The sequence below is a fragment of the Ochlerotatus camptorhynchus genome, unplaced genomic scaffold (assembly GCF_037179485.1).
Source record: "Ochlerotatus camptorhynchus isolate MF236.1 unplaced genomic scaffold, CSIRO-AGI_Acam_v1.1 ptg000277l, whole genome shotgun sequence".
Taxonomy (NCBI): Eukaryota; Metazoa; Arthropoda; class Insecta; order Diptera; family Culicidae; genus Ochlerotatus; species Ochlerotatus camptorhynchus.
The window spans coordinates 1,713,693-1,738,257 of record NW_027040766.1 but is presented as its reverse complement, the minus strand read 5'-3'; the positions used below and the strand labels follow the sequence as shown (position 1 = coordinate 1,738,257).

The 24,565-nt window shown below is 38.8% G+C and overlaps 1 protein-coding gene across 1 annotated transcript in view; it reads left to right on the top strand.

Annotated features, from left to right (window-relative positions):
• Positions 1-23,050, top strand: part of byn (brachyenteron) — a 36,992-nt gene extending 13,942 nt beyond the window's left edge. The window contains exons 2-6 of the mRNA XM_065227930.1: positions 12,025-12,288; positions 12,584-12,704; positions 21,489-22,364; positions 22,426-22,607; positions 22,673-23,050. Coding sequence (XP_065084002.1) covers positions 12,026-12,288; positions 12,584-12,704; positions 21,489-22,364; positions 22,426-22,607; positions 22,673-23,048 — 1,818 coding nt within the window. The 5' untranslated portion in view covers position 12,025 and the 3' untranslated portion in view covers positions 23,049-23,050. The remainder of the gene's footprint in view (positions 1-12,024; positions 12,289-12,583; positions 12,705-21,488; positions 22,365-22,425; positions 22,608-22,672) is intronic.
• Positions 23,051-24,565: the final 1,515 nt, after the last annotated feature.

The following is a 24,565-nucleotide window of genomic DNA, read 5'->3' as shown; positions in this document are numbered from 1 at the left end:
TGTACGTGTGTCATCTTCCTCCATGATGTCTCAATAGTGGAAGATACATGCCTATACTAGAAGTATACACTAGATCATTATTACTTGTCTGATCGTCCAATTCAAGTTTTTAACGTTTATGGACTCAGAATCGCCATACACGCATTATAAACGAGTATTATGCAACAGCTTGTTTTATAATCATTACATGATACATCATCCTTGTACAATTATTTGTCGCACGCTTTTGGTGGAAGTTTATATGTTTAGTATGAAACGAGGACTACCCTACACGCTATTTCAAAACTACCCACATTTGGGTAGAATCCACCCAGATCGGTCAAAACTGAACCTACCCAAAAATGGGTAACTGTGTTGGAAGTTGCAAGTTGACAAATGAACAACATCGACATGAATCCGATCGACGTTGTTAATTTGTCAACTTGTCACTCCCAACATAATGTACCCTTTTTTGGGTAGCCTCATTTTTGACCGATCTGGGTGGATTCTACCCAAATTTGGGTAGTTTTGAAATAGCGTGTAATAATAACGATACTGCACATGTCGTCAGTAACATTACTACTATAGTGCAGATGGTATTTTATTAAGCGGGTGACCAATTATACATTTAATTTGACACATGACCTTCATTAGCTTTTTGCAAGGTATTTGCATATTAGTTGACTTATGCATTTTATGAATAATCAGCAATAGAAATTTGCCAAAAGGTATAAGGGGATTTCTATCCGTGTAGGTGATATGATGGTGAATAATTGCTGCCATACGTTGCACTTTAAATGGGAGCAAAAATATGTTTATTGAAAGTCATTTGAAATTTATAAAATTGAAAAACAATTTAAGCAGAAAACCACGCAATAATAGTTATTTTATGAAACAGCTGGTATCTCTGAACCTAAGCAATTTCAATTGTCATATCTTGCCAATAGCCCCAATCTAATATTTTTATGGCATTGCACTAAAATATTGATTTATCTTGTCGATTAAACGGGAACCTTCCTTAGCATGGGAATTTCACCCCAATCTCCAGATTCATCGACATTGAAACTACAATTTAAATATTATTTAAATTAATTGTATTTAAAAAATACGAAAAACTAATCGCCAGATGATGATCCAGAATACGAAACCATTTGCTTTGCAATGTATCGGAAAAAAACTAAAACAATATTTTAATTCCATACGCAATCATAACTTATAAGAGGAAAAATAGGAAAGCAGATACTGCTTAATTTTTATTAAAGACAAAATTTTACTTTTTAATTTTTTATCAAAGAATTTTATATATATTTAATAAAAAAAAACTGTGCATGTGGTTGTACTAGTCTATATCGGTTGATGAAATAAATAAAGTTTAAATCTGAAATCTAGTGATTCGAAGGTCATGAAGAAGATTATCAGTTCAAATTCAGTATCCAAAATGCTATATATTTGTTGGGCTTCTAGCACATTACGTGTATCACGATTATCAAACATGACTTCCAAATGACGATCTATGACGCAAAGTGCGTAAACAGTTCGAGCAAGTCGAACCTTATGTTTACTCAACTTATTTAACGAATTGCGCTGCGATCGTGATACCTCACCGTGGAGCTCCAATCGTCTTCATGTGACCAAGCTTCCAAGCTTTGATTTTGTTTTTGAGCTTCCAGTCTCAAACCAGTTTAGTCCAAACCGCCGAGGTATTTCGGTGATTCAAACGGTGGGTAGCTGTACCGTATAGAAGTCTAAAAGTCGAAGCGGGTGAAAAAGTGACTAACCTGAAACCAAATTTTCCCAGCTAAAATGAATAACTGAAAGAGAAATATTAATTGATTCATCAACAAAACAGTTTATGGCTCATCGCTCAGGCTGTGCAGTTAATCGCCCCATGGGCATCTCAACCCATCACCCACATCTCACCTAATTGCCAGGGTCATAAAGTGGCAAACACACCGACGGAGTGAAATGATCAAGTTCGGGAGTTTTTTTTTCGAATGTATTCTGTTATTAATTATGTAGGTCAAACTACACACTTTGACAAATTCTTGTAAATTTAGGTGCCCTAAACTTGACAGAACACATAATTTTCCATGACATGTTTGTTCACGTCAAAGATTAATTCTGTCACGTGTAAAATGATCAATTTCTAAGTGTTTGCCAATTTCAGGCAAATGTAATCAATTGTTTTGCTAAAATAGTGAACTCTGATCGTTAAACCTGTTTCACCTTGCTTGACTTTATTAAAATCCGAAAAAAAAAACCACTTGCCATCCGATGAAAGCCGGCGAATGCGAATCAAATTAGCTTCGAACAAAGACACTGCCTGTTGTACTATAAAATAATAAAAATTAAATGATATTTTCCAATAAAAGAGCGATAAAAAATAAAATATTGATATTGTAGCCTGAACGGCTCACGTTTGGGCGCTTCCACTTTTCCCATAACTTCTTCTTCGGTGGAAGCCTTTCGTTTCCACTCTCCGAAAGGGCTTACCACCGATGATGGATGGTGTGATGATGATGACGACCAGACCAGAGACTTCGGCGCGCTACTCGTTTAGTCCAATAAAAGTTTAAATCTCCCATCGGTGGCGGCGATTTCGTTCCCTCCAATAAAACACCTATGGACAATCAAACTTCGACAGCTTCTGGTGTCCGCGCGTAGCAACTCTTTGAGAGTCACCGACCGACATACTGATGCTGATGCTGCTGCGGATGAGTATGGGCGAAAAACGAGACGAATCCATCTGATGCTCGCTTGAGATCCACGACGTGATCGCGATTGATTAAGACATTTCCGCAGGAGGTCATAAATGGCTTGTATTTCCATAGAGGTTTCGGTTTGGCTTTGGAGTTTGCGCGAGCAAAGGTCACACTGGTCGGGAAATACTGAATATCAGCTGACTATCACGAATTGATAATGTTTTCCGAGTGCGGCTTTCAGATTCGGGGAGAATGAATTATCTCCCAATTGGAATGGTATCAATTTCGGGGGTTGTTGCTAAGTGGTAAAAAAAGACGTGCCACGTTGGTGTTAATTAGGTGTTTATATATATGTAAGTCCACCGGTTTTGATTGTGCCATGACTGGGCGCCATGGTTTGGATTTTTAGGATGACGATTAATACAATTAAGGAGTTTGTGAGAAATATGTCGTGTAATGAATAATAATCGACGAAATGGTTGAATCATTTATCTATTATAAAAAATAAAACTAATCCAGCTCAATTACTTGCTAAATAGTACGAAGCAGGAATTCTAACAAGACATCGTAGGATATTAGACTATTGTTGTATGTTGATATATCATCCAAATAGTAGGTATACAAGACTTAATACAGGCAACCACCGATTCCAAGTCCTGAATACTTCAAACTAGGGGAACAGGATTTTTCAGTAATCAAAGGAACACATCTTAGTCCTTGTCACTTTTTATGCCTTGTTGATAGTGCCAAGACTCGGCTTTGACCACCGAGGATGATCTTGAAACAAGTAAAAAATGAGTTAGTTAGTCTTCATCTATGTGATTCCTAATCTTCTATTCGTTGTTCCCTAGTTTGAAGTGGTTAAGACTAGGGTTCTGATGCATGGTCATTATCGGTGTCATTCCTTAATTTTGTTGCTAAGGAATCCAGTTTTGACTGACAAAGGGGCGCGCCTTTGGAGGGTGTTTCAACACTTCGAAGGGTATAAATAGCGGAACCTTTCAATTAGAGTCGGATCCTAGCGATAAATGCAAGAATGACAACTGTGAAAAAATCGAATATTTCATCATTTCTAAATAGTGATGGAGTAGGTCTTACTCCATCACTATTACTAAACTAAGGACACGGGATATACTACAATAGATCAAATTACTGGTCACAGTGATGTTATGTCCCGAACAGAGGAAAAAAATACAGGCAATTCTCCATTTCTCGATGATCTATATCTCGATGTACCTCGCTATCTCGATGGTTTGAGTGGCCCCTTCAGATTCCCATACATCCAGTTCTCTATATTTAGATATTCTCTCTATTTCGATCGCTCTCTATGTCGATGGCCCGTAGAAAATATTCTGGAACGAATAACTCTCCATATGGCGATGGAAAAATCTAGTTCACTAGTTTTTAGTTCGTTTGATTGATTGATTTATGTTTATTAAGGTTGTGAACCATTTGCCGAGTTAAATTTAACTCGTGGTTAAAAGTTACATTTCGAAAGTTATTCTCTATGTTCGAAAATCTCTGTGCTGTCGATCGACCGGTTTTCGACCCGCGGTTGTCAAAATTTAACTTCTTGTCTGTCAGAAATAACCATGCTCGGATAGTAGGGTTCATCGATAACTTTCCATCTGTAAAATTTTAACCAAAAGTTAAAAAAATTCGCCAAATGGTTCAGAGCCTAAGGAGGCTTTCAGTCTGAGGCTGGTTCGCCTCCAAACTTTGTTCGTTTGAAGTAGGCGACTAATAGGCTAATAAATTACTGTTCTGAATGTCGATTCATCCTATCTCGATGGTCTCTTCAATATTGAGAAATAGAAAGTTGTCTGTAGTAGGTTTGGTATCAGAATAAGAACTCTTCGGTTCCTTCAGCAACATTGCGGACAATTGATAGAAGCGGGAGCAATTGCAGTATGAAAAGATCCTCTGAACACCACAATGCATGCGTCACATGCCTTTTGATGTCCCCGGAAAATTACCAGGAATCAGGGGCTTTCTATATACCACGTAGATCGTTTTGGAGAGATTTGAGATCCCCACCTTCTCCCGTGTAAACAATTATGGATAACATTTTGACACTCACCACTCCCCCCTTTAAGTTGTGGACAGATTGTAAGAAGTTTCAGAGGTTCCTGTTATCTGCTGATGATGAAGGGAAGTTTAGCTTGTTATGACAACCGGAGTCTAGGAGGGAATAAACATTATCACTTTCTTTATCCTACCGATTCGATTGTGGTGGTGTGAATTCTATTCCAACAGTTTCAGTGAAATTGACGCACCCATCTTAACAAACCATCCTGTAGGAAGCTTAATAAGTATTGCGAATCGCGTTATTCGATTTGTTGGATCGTATCGTTGGAATGAGATTCTTAAATTCCCGTGGATTTTGCGTAAGAGCTCTTCTTCGTTATATTTTTTACAGCCTGTAATGTTTCTGGAGCGCGCTAGGCGTTGATTTATCTAAATGTTGCTTGATAACAATGCATTTTTTATTGTTCACTCTATTGTAATTTTATTGTATGGTATTACTCATCGAAATTAAAATTAAACATATGAAGCAGACGAAGCACAACAATACTTAACATTATATGCATATATTTATTATACAGGTACCCTTTTTAGACTAGATGCTACCAAAGACCAATGATTATAAATAACAAAACTTGTTTTTTTTTTATATCTTGCATTTCACTACATATATTATATAAATTATACATTGCATGATATACTATTACTATTAACTTAATATTTCAGTACACCCAAGTAAGTCATCGAAATTAATATGAAGCTGATGAAGCAGAAGAAGTAACATTAAATAATATTATATGTATATATTTATTAAGCAGGTTATTTCTCGTCATGTTAGTTATTCATCACAATTTTTAGCATTATTGTTAGTATCATTCGAGCAAAATATAATTAATTGCTTAATATATCCTATACATCCACCTGCCATTGTGAGCTGAGGAGGTTTAGAGCTGCATCTTATTATATGTAATATACTTCTTCATTGCAGTAGCAGCTATATTATCCATATAAATATATTTTCACTATGTCATATTTTAATGTTCTGATATATTTTATTTCTCCATTGCAAATATTTTCACTATATAAATAAATACTGGGTTGGGAGGGAGCATCAGGGTATCATTCAAACTGAAACTGGACGATGGTATGATTGACAGCTGGAGTCTAGGAGGGAATAAACACTATCATTTTCTTTATCCTACCGATTCGATTGTGGTGGTGTGAATTCTACTCCAACAGTTTCAGGGCGATTGACGCGCCCTTCTTAACAAACCATCCAGTAGGAAGCTTAATAAGTATTGCGAATTGTGTTATTCGATTTGTTGGAGCGTATCGTTGGAAGGAGATTCTTAAATTCCCGTGGATTTCTCGTAAGTGTCTCTGCTTACGGGTCCGCCCTTCCTTTTTTGGCCCTTCATACAGCGATATTGTGAATTCAGATCGGTAGCTCAAATTGATCTTGCTATTAAGTGGAGCTGCATACAAGACAAGTCTTGAAGGGATGGTGGCTACCTTACATACATACACACATACATGATGAAGGGAAGTTTAGCTATAAAAACTGCCAGTAAGCGGTGTTAGGATGCATTTTAGTTTTTTGAACTTTTATCTCATTATCTTGATACGATAAACTGGACCTAGCCACTCAAATTTAATTAAATCTCGTAGGCAGAGGTGATGTAAATTTTTCATCATCTATAACTTTGCAGAAAATCGTTTTTCAGCCAAACGTCAAATTAAATAGATATTAATTGTTTGAGAGATTGATAATCTTATGGCAAGATTAAGCAACTGTATTGTGGGCAACACTGCAGTGTGACATAGTAGCCATGATTTTTGTCCTCTATTCTACGCGCCAAAAGCACCAATGTTGCCTGCTGAACAGTTGATTTAGCATAATCATAAGACCTCAGTGATTTGAATCATTAATAATGTTTTTCCTTACATTTGATCGAAAAGTGGTCTTGAACAAAGTTGTAGCTGAGAAATTTTTAACAAGATCAGCTATCATTTTCTAAAGTAGAGTGAACTGGTGAACTCTTTTGAGATCGATATGAACCGAAATTATGGTTTCTCCATAGTAATTTCCATATAAAAATTTCAAATGGTTTATGCCAAGTCAGCTACCAATGATTTTCAGGGGATATTTACAAGGACAGTGTCCAGCGTATGTATTCAAATTTTTTAGAAAGATTAAGTAATTTTTGTGTATGCAAAGCGTTCGGCTTTATAAAACGTTTATATTCTTTTTTACCCAACTATTGTGTTGCTTTTCTTGTCATGACCAACGAATTCAGCGATGTAAAAATGTTAAGGGTTGTGTTCAAAGCACGACCGCATAGTTGACGTTGAACTACGAGACTAGTTTTACTGCTGTAATCACTCTCTCTAAACTCTCTTGAACGGTGCTAACATTCAATTATTTCTAATGTTTCTTCGAGAGCGTGGTTTAAAGGCTTGGGCTTAACAGGCTTGCTGAAACTCTTCAAACTCACTGGGGGTTTTAAACACTCTTGTCCTGCGAGTTTAGCCAACCCTCACCTCGAGTCAGTGGCGGCAGGAATATGGAAGAAGTAAACAAAAACTCCTCCAAAGAGAGGGGAGAGTGAACTTCAGCGAGAGAATTATTTGACGTGAAGTGCGCTTTTCGAGACTCCGGATGACTTTTTTGTTCGACGCAAGAAGCTCAGAGTTCAAGCAGAGTGAGAGTAAGAGCGTGTGATAGAAAACATGAACATGAATGGCAGTAAACCTCACTCTCATTTTATCCCCCTTCGCTCACAAGCTCTGAAGCCCAGTGGAATGATTTGGCAGTAGGCATTCTACTCCTCAGAAAAATGCTACGCTCGGCTCATTTAAAACTCGTGAGCAAGGCTCCATTAAGCCTGGGGCTTAAGTCGTGACTTTATGTCCAACCCCTACTCGCTGGATGCGTATCTCCATACAATAAATCTCAAACATCTGACGGTGTGGAAACGGTTACGATGGCATCGATCACGCAGTTTGGCAATGTACGGATAATGACGCAGCCAGAGAGCGACTTTCAAATACCCTCGAGGTCCAAGGAAGACAACCCTATGTTACTATCAGAGGCGTGTTGGCAACCCGCGATCTCTGCTATATACAGTCGATTTATGTGTTTCTGCAAATGTCTAGTATAAGAATTTAATTTCTTTGTCTTTTGTTTCTCTCTATTAGTCTCGATGAGTCTCACCGTCGCCTACTGATCCCCATAACCGGTCGAACTCCAGACGAAGCTAGAACCGCACTACCGTTCATACTGGCGACAACGCTCTGATGAGACAACGAAACCTTACCCCAAGCTTCTCCTCTGATCCTATCCTTCGACAATGTACCCCTCTAACCTCGGATAAGCCACGAGAATTCGGTCCAACTCCTACTAGACATAGAAATAAATGAATTTTGTTACATCCAATGAACAATGAATTATCGGCTCCGTAAAGCTAACGCGATTGAGCCTTACAAATAAACGAACTAGATAAAAAAAACTAGACTCCAAAATGAACAATGCATTCAAATTTCTAAAATTGGGCAGTTATTGAAAAAAATACTAATTTAAGATTCATTTTTTTAAATTGGAAAATCAGTTCCTTCATTATTCATAATTAGATTCCAGACTTGTTCACATGTAATTTAATAAATAGAATGTCATTGTAGCATATAACACTCACAATAGAATGAATGCAACCCCATATAAGGACTGTATCGTCAGCAAAAATCAGTTTTAAGCAAAATCCATAAAAAATATTTTAAAATGAAAAAAGGTTCTTCAATTATTTATGTCATGCAATTCTTAAGAAGTTAACTTCACAAAAACAAATAAAAAGGAGTTATTTTCGGTACTTGTATGATCATTGATTGTAGCCTTTTATAAATTTTGGACATTGTAACAAAACAGGTTTTTCACACTTTTTGTACACATCGAACAATATTTTTGAAAGTTATTTTATGATATTAGTAGCTCTAGCAATCATGTAAACGGTTGTGAAGTAACAAATAAACAGCTAACTTCAGAAGCTTTCAGTCAGCTAGAAACTGACTGCACTTCCGAACCACAGCATTCATTTAATGACTGCTTTTTAATTCAATAACAAATCAAAATTGGACCTTAGTTCGTCATCTTTACACACATAGTATTTATATGCACTCATCTGTCTTCTTTGGTCAAGTGTTGAAAGTTGGAACATTTTTAACTGTGGAAATTTGCATAAAATCGTTCATATCTGATGTTATTAATATATTTGTTAATATCAGTGAACTGCAGCATACTTTAAAAAAAAATTAAAAACAGGTTCTATCAGCATTCTTCAAAATCAACACAATTTTACGACCATTCGAAGCCATTCGTACTCTTGCCCCACTCAAAGTCTCCCATAAATTACGTCTTTCCTATGTCGTCTACTGATACATACTATAAAATTCTTTTCATATAGACAGTCCTTATAACCCCCTTCTCCTATTTCCTTCAGAAATTTATGTTGCCTAGGAGTATCTGAGTAGATCATCTTTTCGTGGTACGTTACGGGATGTAAGATCTACCACCGATTCCTGACTACTTCAAACTAGGACAATAGGATTTTTCAGTAATCCAAGGAACACATCTTAGTCCTTGTTACTTTTTATGCCTTTTTGATAGTGACAAGAATCGGTTTTGTCTACCGAGGATGATCTTGAAAAAAAGGACAAAAAATGAGTTAGTTGTCTTCATCTATGTGATTCCTAATCTTCTATTCGTTGTTCCCTAGTTTGAAGTGGTTAAGACTAGGGTTCTGATGCATGGTCATTATCGGTGTCATACCTTAATTTTGTTGCTAAGGAATCCAATTTTGACTGACAAAGGGGCGTGCCTTTGGAGGGTGTTTCAACACTCCGAAGGGTATAAATAGCGGGACCTTTCAATTAGAGTCGGATCCTTGCGATAAATGCAAGAGTGGCAACTGTGAAAAAATCGAATACTTCATCCTTTCTCAATAGTGATGGAGTAATAAGACATGCACTAAACTAAGGACACGGGATATACTACAATAGATCAATTTACTGGTCACTGTAGTGTTAGGTCCCGAACAGAGGAAAAAAAAATCTGACTATAGAATTGCTTTCGGATGATTCTTACGGAATATGGTAGATGTTTCTTCTTATGAAATCCCTTCTAACTTACGGTAGAAGATTTGTTCGACATTCTCCAGAATGCCCCAGAAGGTTTCTTCCAGCACCCTTCGTGACCAGTAAGCTTTTCTAACTTCAGGATATTTTTTTCGTATTCGCCCAGATTTTGTTTGTACTTCATCTGGAATAAAAGTTATTAATTGAGTTGTCTGCAGATTACTCACAAGAGCAAAAAAGGGTGATTATTTTTCAATTAATTCCACTTGGTATATTAATATCCATGGCAGATACGTATTTCGACTACAATGTGCTGTCTTCATCAGTTTTATTCCCATTGGAAAGGACGACACTGATGAAGACTGCACATTGTAGTCAAAACTCGTGTCTGTCATGGATATTAATATTATTAGATAAGTGGAATTAGATGGAAAGTAATCAATAATTCATCCGATATCACTAAGTAAGAAATTAAAAATATGCTCAAAAATGTTTTTTTTTCTTTAAGGGGTTCAAACGGTTGTTCATTTCTACACAAATAATCATAAAATGAGTAAACTTTCCAACGATAAACAAATTATAAAACCTTCACTGACGACCACATTGCTTTAAAAATTTCCTGTAAACCGCTATACAGCCATGTCATGGCCAATTGGCCCAGTTTTAATGCAATAATTAAACTTGATATTCGAACTACCTTAGGAGCATAGGTTTTATGCCAGTTTTATGACATTCATAGTTTAGTGACCTATGTTTTGGCGATTTTGAATAATCTGAACTCAACATTGGGTAGCATTTTTGCCCATGTGCTTTAGGATTGGAAAGTATTTTTTCTAAATAATTAAAAATAAACTCACGCCGACCCACGCCGCCGCCACCGGAAGTAAACGGCGTAACGCCGCAACGCCGTCGCCGCCGGCAGAAAATAACATGTCACGCCGTCGCCGAAAATATTTTGATCGGCGCACAGGTCTAGTTGAAACATCTTTCACCGAACCGATTGCTGACCATCAAGCTAAGATATATTTGCACACTATCGTATACGTTCGAGAGCATGGCAGCAAGAGTGACGCAAAATTTGAAATTTTCACTCCACAGTTCTCGAACGGCGTCAAATCGGGTCCTGATCAGCCTTCCAAACAAATCAAAATTAATGTAATCAAACTTAATTATGAAAATCCTAGATGAAGATGAAATATATCATCGAAACGTTGGATAATAGACGCAGAATTTCGTTGTAGCTGCCCAGCGAATCCAAACACATAAAGCAACCAACGATACAGACAAAACGGTTGCTACGACTACCATGACAAACTCGCTCTGTAACAAAGCTCAATCCGAGTGGTAGAAGGATAATGATATATTGCTTGCCTGCTTTGTTGCAATATACACGGATGAGGACATAGCTTGATATGAATCGGGAAAAGACATAACAAAAAAATTCCCATTAACACACGTGTATCATCTTCGGCTTTACTTCGTGAAGCAGCTTGCCAACAATTTGCTCGTTTCCTTCTACCGCCCCGAATGAGTTGTGTCGCACGGGCTGCTTGTCATGAAAAAGTACAAAGAAGATTATATCATTATTGCTTTCCACTTCTGACATAGCGTTATTATTCGGTTCGTTGATCGCTTGTCATTTTTTCATTTGGAGATATTTTTGATTCCTTGTAGCTGCCTATTCAAGACTGCAAGCTCCGAAAAGTAACCCCAAAGTTTAATAAGTATGAATGTTAATTCTGATAGGATGTTTAGGAACAGTTAAAAGTTGCATATTTTATCACTTGCACAAAATTGTACATTTAGAGCGGTAGAATGCATCGGTTGTTTGCAGACAAATTTAAAAAGCACTATTTTGAACTACTTAATGAAATACTAAACAAATTATCTTACAATGATATAATGAAAAAGGATTTTTCCGAATAGAAAATTGAACGGTGTTGTGAACAACTTCACCCGTTTTACGGTACCTGCATACAACCATCCCCAGTAGATCAGATGAGTTCAACATCGTCCCAAACACACATTCGTGTTGCATGTTTACAGACTGACCGGTTCTGTTTTTGAAGCGTTTAAAATTTGTTGAATTAAGCAATTTTATCTCAAACTTTACTTAATCAACACCGCACACCTAACTAATTATTCATTTGTCATTTGTTTATTTTCTTTCGTTTTATTTTTTCCTTTCCTCCAGAATGCGCTCGGTGGACGAGATGGCAACGTCCCACATTTTATCCGCCATCGATCCACTGATGACGGCATCGAGTAACGGGGGATCGACGGGAGCGACAACGAATGGTAGCAACATGTCGCAGTCGGGTGGGGGCAGCAGTGGAACGCTCGGTGGCCATGCACGGGGAGGTAGAGAGCAAAACCTCGCGGTCACGCTGGACGATCGTGATCTGTGGATGCGATTTCAAAACCTCACCAACGAGATGATTGTCACCAAAAATGGAAGGTGGGTTAGTCGTTAGTCACAGGGGGTAAAATGGCAGCGATTGTGCTTAGATTCTCGAGAATGGTGCCTTCCTAGTTAGTTTAGATTGACTCAGCCAAACGGAACTTGGATGAGGGACATTCTGGTTTCTCAGTAGACAAATATTGGTTTTCATGATCGTAGTCAATATGTATAGGATACAGGCAATCGCTTTTGCTGGGAGACGTTCGGGTGACGGTCTTACCGACATCGCACAGCACCGGAATAGGCATAATTAATCTTCTCTTCCTTTTTTTTACATTCCCGCCGGTTTCAGACGTATGTTTCCCGTGGTAAAGGTAACCGCGAGCGGTTTGGATCCCACCGCTATGTACACCGTGCTGTTGGAATTTTCTCAAGTTGATTCGCATCGCTGGAAGTACGTCAACGGTGAATGGGTAAGATATTGCTAATAGCTGAAAAGAAATTCAAAGACGCGGCAGGAGATAATCTGTAAGGAGAGTGTGTTTCAACCGGCCGCATCATCTGATCTATGTAAATGTTCCGTTGCCATTTTTCCACGCACGAATGCAGTTGCCATGTGTGCAATGGCGGACCTTGAGAGTTTTCCATTTTTTTTCCCTTACCTCGAGCAGGAGAACCATCAACTATAGTCACAAGTTACTCCGTCAGCGGCGTGATCGAAAAAGAGACGCTTGTTTATTCCGTAACGTTGCAAACTATTTGCATTGCGCTAATTAATGCACGGTGCACCGCTTGGAAAAACAAAGTGCATCAACGTGCTAATTAGGACGGACGAAACACCGTGGGTGCCGGCGCGAAGGTCTTGTCTTGGACGATCGTGTTCTCTGAGTTATTGGATAGTGAGCGGAATCGGTAATTTACATCCAAATCAATTTTTACATGATGATTTTGATTGCAAATTTGCTTAATATCATAGCATTCAGGTATTAAACATGCTGTATTTGCTGGATTAGCAAATCGAACCGGAAAATCCTATATTCTTCGGTTCAATTTTTGGGCACTCGCAAGAGTCTCGGCCCATCTACATCTACAGGGGTTTAACTGGTGTCTGCGACAGGTTGGAAGGCCGCAAAATATCAGTGTCCAACCAGCTAAAAAACTGTTTTAGTTTTTCTCTCAACAAGTTGGTAAATCTTAGCCTTTAGCAGAAAGACGCTTAACACTTTTTTCGGCGAATTTATGATCCTGTTTCACGTCATGGCTCTTCTCTGTGCCTGTTCAGATAAATAAGTACTTTTATTTATTTTCTCTACTGTGCTAAATCAAACGAGTAGAAATAATAAGGGATGTCCGTTATGCGCTCGAATAATTGAAAACGACAGGATTAAGGGGCTTAGAAGCATCGATTTCCTCTTTTGATGACTATGGCTCCACAAACCTATTTCGCACTATTTTTGCTATGCTCTTCTGTCATCCAGATCAACAAACGTATCAATGAATGTGTTTGCCGTCGAGTTATTACCGAAACAGAAAGTTCATGAAGATAATCGATCAAAATCGCTTGCACCCCTGCACAGTGGTGCAAAAGGCCAAATCCATAAACTTTTTTCATTAGCACCTTTTACAGTGGTTTTTTCAATAGGGTATCTTCAGAAGAGTTTTTATAAGTGACAAGACCCATTGAATGAAGTTAAGTTTTAGTTCGAAACTTCACCACAGGTGGTGCTGCAAAATCTAACTTTTTAGTTTGACCAGATAGAGATATAAAGTCTTCAGCGAAGTTGTAGGTTGCTTCATAACTAAAAACTTGACTAGAAAACGCAATGTCTCTATCTGCTTGAGATTTTGAGTTATGAAGCGTTTTTTAGAGAAGGGCCTCAACAATACGTTTTTTTTTTATAAATATTTCCGAAATTATTTGATTTAGATGACTATAATATTCTGCTAATTTTTAATAATCAATAAAATACACAACTTTGCTCAAGACAAAAAGGTTCTATCTGCAAAACAGAAAATGTTATAGGCAATATCAGCTCAAAAATAGCCAAATTTTAAGAATCCACAAACTTCAAAGAGGCAAAAAGGGGCAGACGGCTCCTCAATATGATGAAACTATAGTGAAAATACTATCATTTCATCTAGCAGTCATTTGTTTCCCGTTGTATCCATGTGAGCTGACCAATGTTTTATTAACAGCATTCTAACCACCCACCATGTTTTGAGTGTTTGTTTTTGACATGCCAAAGCAACCCATGATTGCCAGTTTTTAACTGTCATTCGAGCGTTATGGTACAAAACGTTCGTTGCATTTGCGTTCATCAGAGTAAAGCCGGATACTGTTCAAAAAATTCGGATTCACGGATCTAAAGTTGTGGAAAGCTTTCTAGTTCCAATAGGTCAATTGTTGGAACAGGCGCAAGAAAGTCGTAATAAAGACTTATACCGAAGACAACAAATCAAGAAGACTGGCAACTCTTCCAGTTTCTCATACAAACGCTATGAGACAGGTACAATCGCGTCATCTGCCGCTCAAAGGTAAATGCTTCGAACGAATTTGATAGCAAAGATTACATCATCAGAAGAAGGGTTTGTGTATTTGCTCATTTTTCTATGCGTTGCTTCTACTTTCACTCAAGTGTAGCGCTACTGTATCTGTCGCTTGGATTCTGGCAACGTTGCCAGTCTTTTTGATTTGTTGTCTTCGCTTATACCCTGTACAGACTATGGCATATATCATGTAATATAGGCTGTCTTGCAATGAGCACTCATACATAGGATTTCCAGTGAAAACTAAATGATATAATCCGTCTGTACAGGGTATTAATATTTGCTTCTATTATTCTACGGCTTGTGTGTCTCAAAAGAGCCCCAAGTTTTACTTCAGCTGAAGTTTCTGAGATCAGCAAGGATTCTTTTACGGGGTAACAACTTCTCTTTGCATCCAACACTTTGTCGTATCAAAGATAAAGGTTTGCGTTGCGCTGAACGGCACCTTTACGCAATCTTTCATATTGATTTTTCGTCAGATTCAGATCCATGACAAGAGCTTTATTATTTGTAAACGGAACAAGAGATTTAGAAACTTAACGTTGCAATGACGACACTTGCGTTGCAATGACGACACTTGCGTTGCTCTTGATAGACTCCTTTGTGTAATATCTTGCACAACAGTCGCGGAATCGTGTTTACCCTCCTCTCTTAGTTTCATTTGAGTATCATATGCTAACTCAACCGTTGGATATTTATTCCTTAAATCCGATGTCTTCCGTCTTTTTACAACTTCGCTGCTGCTGTCTTCGAATGCCAGTAACTTTCTGCCACGTTTAGCAGGTGAGGATGACGAAGGAATGCCATTAATACTTTTCGAAGGGGTAAAGTAATCGTTGCTATATACTTTTTCTTCGGTTTGGTTATGTTTTTGCCATAACTTTTTTAAATATTTACACATCGATAGTACAATTTGTTTAGCTTCTATGACAGCTGCTACCATGAGCTCAGGTTCAATTCCATAATGAGTGAAAACTTCGTTGCAAACGGAGGCAACCTTTTCATCTCCCAAGGAGTTTTCCCAAATTGAAAACAGCTTTCGTTTATCTATTTCAACTGAAATAGAGAATCGATAACCTCATTTTAATGTAGTTCAGTATATTTGACTTGTAGTTGCTCAAAAACCATTCCCTAGCAATAACAGACAAAAATTACATGAATGCAGGATATCCAGAAAACAAAACGCAATACCATTCATATAAGTAAACAATATTTGACTTACCTTCTGTGCAGTCATAATTTTCAGAATGTTATTTGCAAACGAATTTTTACTCTGATGAACGCAAATGTAACGAACGTTTTGTACCATAACGCTCGAATGACAGTTAAAAAATGGCAATCATGGGTTGCTTTGGCATGTCAAAAACAAACACACAAAACATGGTGGATGGTGGTGGAAAATCAACAATTGGAGAGCATTGCAATCGATGCGTAGAAATATTTCTGATCGATTGGTGATAAGATTATTTAAATTGGTCCAGGGGCAGCTGAGTTATTAACGTTCAAAATTTTTCATAATTTCGTTACATAGGGGAAATGACGGCTTCGGCATGACAGACTATTTTCGGCAACCCAAATTGAAACACTATTTTCACTGGATTTTCTTACGAAAACACTTCGCTGAATGCATGCAAACGATTCATTATGCTTTCAGCTTCAATTTGCCTATATTTTTACCACTGAGAAAAAGCAATCTAGCAAGGTTTTCTTGAAATGAAACACACGCACTACAAATTGTAGCTGATTTCGAGTTGCCGATAATAGAACAGCAGATTTACATGCAGTTCAAATGGAACGGTTGCCGAAGAAAAACTGGTTGCCGACAATACTCGCTCTCACTAGAGAAGATTGGAGCTTTGTAAAAGCGTTTCAAAACAGTTTTTGACAATTCTTTCGACTGAAATTGTTAGAGCAGCTGGCAGCAATAGATTGTAAACAAACCAATACTGCATATGTGTGCGTTCCTTAGAGAAAAAGGCTATAGAAAGAAGGTCGCTGCTTAGGTTGCCGAGAATACGTAAATTCCCCTATTTCATTTTCGGTTTTCACAAAGTGTACCCCCATATGGAAATCACAGACGTAGTCCTACGTCAAAATATTTCGTTTTTATTTTAGATCATTTGATCAAACTCTTGACCTTTGGAATAATCTGTCAAAACCTCACCTAAAAACCACTTGTTCACAATTATCTTTTCATACATTGGTTTCTCGCAAAAACGTTGTTCTAGACACTTTTAGAACTTTTGATGGCACATATTTTTTCTCGAAGAAATTAAAATACTGTCTCCTTTATTTGAAGAGTTATGGCAGTTTTTTGCATACATATATGAATTTAAAAAATTAAATTAAATGCTTCAAACAAAAATCGCTCTTGCAGTTTTCCCACCATAAGTGCACAAATCAACGATATTTCGAATGGAATTCAAAGTTTGAAAATCGGTTTGCTCCTACTAGAGATATTGACAATGGAAAAGTACAGTTTTTTGAAGAAGACCGCCTATAACTTTCCAATAAAAAAGATAGAAACTTGTTTGCTTCAGCAAAAATATTTGTCATTGAAAGTTCTAAAAGTGTCTAGAACCTCGTTTTTACGAAAAATGAACGTATGAAAAGATATTCATAGAAAACCATTTTTCAGAGACCACCCTAACCAGCTTGTTTAAAAAAATCATAACTCATGAACCATAAGAGATGGAAATATAGTGTCTTGAGCAAAGTTGCTGCAAATTGATTGTTCTGCAACTTTTTGAACATTGCATTGGTCTACCTCAAACAATAAAAAAAAGTTCGCATTTTCAATTCATCAATTTTATGGACCACCTAAATTTCACTACAATGAAAAAATCGGCCGAAAAATATGAAGAAACTTTTCCGAAGACACCATATGCCTAAAACCAATGGTTGTAGCGCAAACATTTTTGTGTGTGTGTGTATGTGCATGTATTCAATCTAACCCCCACTGGCCGGTAGTGTTATTATGGAAGAACTCTCTCTACAATGTTGCATTTATGGTCATTGTAGACAGCTTTAGTCTGGGAGTTAGAAAGTGATAGCTCTATTGCAGATCCAGCAACCAATTTCAGAATGTCTGGAGAGTCACGCCCATTCCGAGGTTACTTTCGCTTACAATAAGCCCCGCATGTATGCATCACCGTTATCAAATGGATATTGGTATGACATACACGCTTCCAGGTTCGAAAATATTCTTTTCAAACCAGGCACGTATTTAGTTTGTTTTTTTTTTTAAATTGTAAAATGTATTTGGACTGGTCTCACCATGTTCTTTTGATCCTCCAATCCATGCGTTCCGTAGTTTTGAGTTTCTCTAAGCTTTGCAGCTTATTTCGTGATGCACCTTTATCATAATACTTACTTCAACGAACACAAATTTTCTTGCATTGCCATGGTCATCTGGGAGGTGGTTCACGGCCACCAGCTACCACCCGTCCAGTCTTGGGCGTATCCAGCGAGGCATCTTTCATATTGCCCGCAATCTCCGGAACCAGCGAGAGACCAGCAGCCGAGCACTTCTGCAAGTGGAAAACTTGCTGATTCACGGCTGAATCACGACCAAAACTCGCGACGGACACATTATCAACACGTTCCCGGGCTAATTCACATCTCTCAATAGAACTACACGCCGAAAGTGTGCCATCCGAACTCGAAGAATCGGGTTCCCGGGAGGCAATGAGCACCTACACCTACAGATTCAAGGTCAACCGAGTCACTCAAGGCAATCACAGGCAAAACACGACACATCACTAAATGATAACTTTATGAACACTTGAAACTAAATTTCAGCACACAAATTAACAAATTTAAAACAACAAAATGTTTAATTCGCTGTCGAAAAATACACAGCAAAAAAAACAGGTCAGCTTTCAAGCGCAGCCTACTGTGTCATCGGTTTTAGCGCAAACATTTTGGCTTCCTAAATTCAGCTTTGGGACCATTGTGCAATGTGGTCTATTTTTCATCCCAAGACTAATTCATGAAACCATGAAGAAAGAGTTGTCCAACGGCATGTTTTGATGCTAAAATACAATTTCCGTTGGTTCTAGTACTGTGAGCAGTCATTGGTCCATCCCAGCACTAAGGAAAGCCTATTCACTAGCAAAATCCACGAAGAAAGAGCTGAGAACCATTTCAAGTCTATAGAAAGCCTATTCACGAAAATTCATGAGAATTCAAATTTTAGAGAATAATAAATCTGTCCACATTCAGAAATCTCGATCGGAACCTATTCCGGGGATTTCCTTTTAAAATCATTTAAAAACCATTTGACCATATCTCGGTTGATTTCATGTCAAATTTAGTTCTTGGAGTAGCAGTACCCCGAAGGACCCAAGAGCGTTTAAGCGAAGACTACAAATCAAGAAGACTGGCAATTCTGCCAAAAATCAGGAGACAGTAACGGCAACGCCTCTTCTGAGCAAAAGTGCAACCCATGTATGATGGTGTGTGTTAATTCACGAGTGCATTTATACACATAAGTATAAATTAATATCTGTCAATTATTGCTTTTGTTATGATTGTCGTAAAAAGTGAAGCGTTTCTTTCTTTGCTTTATGCTGCCAACGAGTAAAATTCCAGCTGATGTTCAACTTGTGTGCGTTAATAAATTTGTTTAAAAATTAAAACTATGGCAATGATGCCATTCACAATGATGGTGGGACCTTCCTCGACCATTAATTTGCTATCTCAGAATTGTCTACCACTTTTCATAAGCCCTTTAGTGATGTATTTATGGTCATTCGTATGGTGCATTAGTAAAATGCATGCTCGTTCCTCTCGGATTTGGCACCTAACCACAGTGTGTCGAGGGGGGGGGGGGGTTAAGTTGTGACGCTCGGAAATTTGGCACAGTACTCGCTGACCATTTGAATGTCACTGGCCAATCCGACATTGTTGTTCTGGAAGGGTTCGGTCGATTCCAAGAATTGTTAAAGCATACAGAGGATTACTATCCTGTGGTTTCATATTCGGACAACATCAAAAATGGAAATATATTCTTTATCAATACCTACCGTTTGGGATTGTAGCCCTTCAACCTTTCATTTTTATTTTCTCCAACATTAGATCCTGCTACGCCTTCCGTTGGATCGTAATTTAGGTACCGGATCTTTCTTCTTTTTGAATCCTTGAATTTTCAGCAGCTTCCAAATGACGGTAGTTCACTCAATGGTGGTGGAAACTGCCAATTCCTTATAATTGATTGCTTTCAACAGGCAAAATAAACAATATTTCGATTCCTCGTTCACAAGCAATTTAGTTACTTCCACTAGGTATCGATCCGAGTTTCAATCATCTACTTGATTCACCATGACAAGTTTTTCGGTTTGGAGTTGGAAAACCACCGGCGTGCTGTGATTAGGATACAAATTGCCGAGAAATTTTGTAGAGCAAAACAAAAACAAAGAGTACCGTGTTATGATTATTCGTTTCGGTGACATTAGGTCACACACACAGTCATTGTTTATGAGCAGTCTCACTAACACTTGTGCTTAAAAGTTCCACCTTTGATTGAGAGAGGCGCTGCTATCAGTGACGTTTGACATTTGTATGGGAGATGGGAACAGTTACCGGTCTTCTTGATTTGTAGTCTTCGGTTTAAGTGACTATAAAACAAAACTTTGGAAATGGTTCTGCTTTCTAAGTGTTAACTAAAAATATAGATTTTAACCGGTAGGGTTAACTACTCCATTTCTGGCCTATTAAGCACAACCCGCACTTATTCTTTCTTAATCTAGCGCAGTTTAGCACCAAACGGAATATTATTACTGATGGCTTCCAAATTTATTTACCTTTCCGTATGTACCGTAAGATTTGACGAAGAGAAACCAATAGTTGAGATATTGTTAAAAGTCTAACACTGCTTTTTGACGACAAACTCGGCCTATGGATTCTAAACTCGGCCTAACGCATTGAAACGCCAATGAATTCACTTCGGCCTATCGGATGAAGATAAAAATGGATTCGGTCGCTCGCTTCTTTTGTTTTTGGGAATAATGGGTGCAAACTTTCATATCACGCGTTCTCATTGACTTCGTTGCGTAGCTTATTAACTAAAGTATCATACCAAACGCATAATTGACTTGTTAACTCTGAAATCATGGATTTATTTGAAGTTTTCTGCTCGATAGGCCCACAATGGGCGATTAGGCCGAAGTAGTTCTCTACCTTATCCTAAAAAAAATCACATCACATGCTCTCCGGAAACCAGCAATATCTCGAATGCTTCTGAAATAATTGAAATCGAACCATATTTGACGAAGCTACGACACTTGCAGGCATGGTTATTTTTTCACAAATTGCTTTTTTGTTAATAAATTTTCACTCAGTTGATGGAACTTAGAGTAGTTTAATCACAACATTTGAATTCCCACCAATGAGTTTTTTCATTGAAAGTCTCATTTCTAGTAGTTGCTTCAAGAAAATCCATGTTTCGTCAAGAGAAGGCACAATTAAAATTGAGCATGCCAACCCTGGACACTAGTTGGCCTATATCTCTCTGTATTCTGTAAGGAATTGATACATTTTAAATTAAATATCATGCTAACTAGACGGCCACTAGAGCCACACTTACCTTACCAATTGACAACATGATAATCAATTGAAACACCTATTCCAGCTAATTAAAAGATTACATACCAAGGACCTGTTTGGAATATCATGAATAACAAAAGATGACGTTCTCAAATTTCTTCCAGGTTGCCGGGGGTAAAGCAGAAGCTCCCCCGCCAAACCCAGTATATGTCCACCCGGAATCACCGAACTTCGGTCAACACTGGATGAAGGAACCAATTTCTTTCGCAAAAGTGAAACTTACCAACAAAACCAACGGAAATGGGCAGATAATGTTGAACTCCCTGCACAAGTACGAACCGCGAGTCCACCTGGTTCAAGTCGTTTCCGAGCAGCGCGAGCAGAGAAACGTCCACACCTATCCTTTTCCCGAGACTCAGTTCATCGCGGTGACGGCCTATCAAAACGAGGAAGTGACTTCCCTCAAAATCAAGTACAACCCATTCGCTAAGGCTTTCCTCGATGCGAAGGAACGTCCCGATTCGGTATACTCGAGGGAAAATTCAACCTACGGATGGTTGAACTTTCACCCATCCTACGCGACTGCTCAGTCTCCGCTTGCAACTGCGGAACGTTATCAACATACCACGCTTCGGACGAACCGGGTCGCACCGTACACAACTCAGCGATCTCGAAGCACCAGTGGGAGTACTTCACCACAAACACCGTATCTACCGCTGGAACCGGTCCCGTCTCCGGTTTTCTCCTCTTACCCTACGGCATGGCAATCGCAACCGACGGCTGCAACGGGATCCTACTGGACCAGTCAAACCACCAATCCTGGCAGTCCCAACTCGATAGCTCCAAACATATCGCCTACCCACTCGAATGGATCACCAAACTATGCGACCTCGTCACCAACCTACGCCTCACACCATCTGTCGTCTCACAACAGTCAGTACACTCCAACATCCAGCTCTTCGGCAGCCGGTTCCGCGTCAATCGATGTCTACCAACCGAATGTGTCGCCTCAGCAGATCTACGCTCCTGCAGGGCATCAGGTATTACTTGGAATCATAATGTTAAAAAATCGATACTACCCAATATCCATTTCATTTTCAGATTTATCATCCTACGCCAACCGTATCCCCTAATCATCAGTTGTACGGCCAAGTCCTGAATCCGCCATCCATCTCCAACATCGGCTATTCAACGTCCTGGCACGGTGCGAGTGATTACAGTGTTTATCAGAGCACTTACCATTATCCGACGGCGGAGTACATTCCCATGATTGGTGACATTGGGTAAGAATGGGTTAGCATTCCGCGTTAAGATAAATTTAGTTCTAAATTTGAGGATTTGCTTGCAGCACCTACAATCACCCGACGGAGATAACCGAACTGACTCCAGTTTCCGCTTCGCACCATCACCGGACACACCAACCGGTTGCAGCATCGTCGCCGGTACACATCCAGTACCACCATGGGCATCATCCTGCGGCAGCTACGGCGGAAAGTGGCCTAATGAGTAGCAACGGTGCTGGTGCAGGCCACCATCATTGTACCATCGATAACCATTCGCCGGAACCTAATCATGCCAGTTCGACGGGTGCTGGTGCCGGAAGTGGGAGCGCTTTGCCAGGATCGCCGGGGGTGGTTTCCGCTGCCGTTCAACAAAGTCCGTCCAGAAGTGGCTCCACGGTGGCGTGGACACCCCTAACGCCACCACAAACTTCACATATTTGAAAGTGTCCGCCGCCGTCGTCGATTCGGTTTTGCAGAAGTAGTTTGTTTTAAAAATGTTCATTAGTATAATAGAAGTATTTTTTTTTGTTAAGAAGAAGTATAAATTCATACGCATCCTGGAATGTTTATGGAACTTTTATGAAAATTGTTGATTATAGAAGAAGTGTAAATAAATAGCTTTCACAATTATTGACTGCATTTTGTGATGGGATGTTTGTTGTGAAGTATCATCGGATTTTGAATGTTAATACACAATTCTGTTGATTCTATCGACCGAACTTAACTTTAACTAAGAACCTAGGCACGGCCATCACATTTCTGCACAATCCTGACCCTTCGCTTATTGCTAAGTGATTCTCGTACCAGAAGTGTTGGGCGCACCAGACAGTAGTAGAGTAAACAGGTATAATACGCCCCCCTTAAGAAAAACGATTATATTTGTACCGTTTTCACTTCAATCAACGGAGTAATCACGATGATCCGTTGGTTTGGAAGTTAGAACTATTTGCGATTTATCAACTATGCGGGGTAATATCCCGAGTAGCACACTTTCATCACAATAAGTTACAGCAACTTGTTTATGACTGAAATAAGTCGTATATAAGTTTCTACAATTGATTTGTGACAAGCATGCTACTAGGGATCATAGAGGTAACTCTAAGACCAGAAGGTCCCGAAGAAACGTTCGCAACTTTTTGGCTCAGCTCTGGTACTCTCGTCGGTCCCAAGCTAATCGATGCACCCCTCGAAACATAGGAAAATCCACGAACCCCTCATTTTATCTGTCAAACTTTCATAGCGAATCAAAACAAACATAGTGTAGTAATAGAATTTCAACTAGAATAGGGTACGTTAATCGTTTCCTTGGGACCAATAGGCTACTAAAGTGGTGAGCCAATTTAAAATCGTTAGTTTCGTATTGATTGTTGATACAACTAAGTTGTGACATGTCCCAGAGCGTCAGTATTAGATGTCTCAGACCGCACAAAGATGGAATAAATTATGATTTAAAAATACCTTTTTAAATGTTCAACCAAAATGATTTGACTCCCAGACATGGGCCCAGAATAGGTCTGTATAATGACACAGCTCGCGTTGAACTTGCCCGCATTTATTCGGGCTGTCAAACCTACCTTGACCAAAGACGAGCTTATTGGACTTGCTTGTCTCTATGAACACCCATTTGAACCGATTTTCAATTTTCTTTAGTTTTGTTGTGAAATGCTTATAATAAATACCAACCACAGACAAACAGACATAACACTCGTAAGTTGTTCATCGAACAAGCATTTAACGAACAATTTAAAAGTATCGTAGTTGGTAGTACCGCCACCTGTGGCGCGCATAGTCAATTCCCTTGCGTTTGACGTTTACACACTACCGCCATCTGTTCAACGTAGTGCCCACCACTGTGTACTCAATAGATGGCGGTAATGTTTTAGTGACGATGTTTTACAGTGAGAAATGTTCAATGTGTTATGTATGTTTGTCTGTGTACCAACTATGTGTAGATTTGG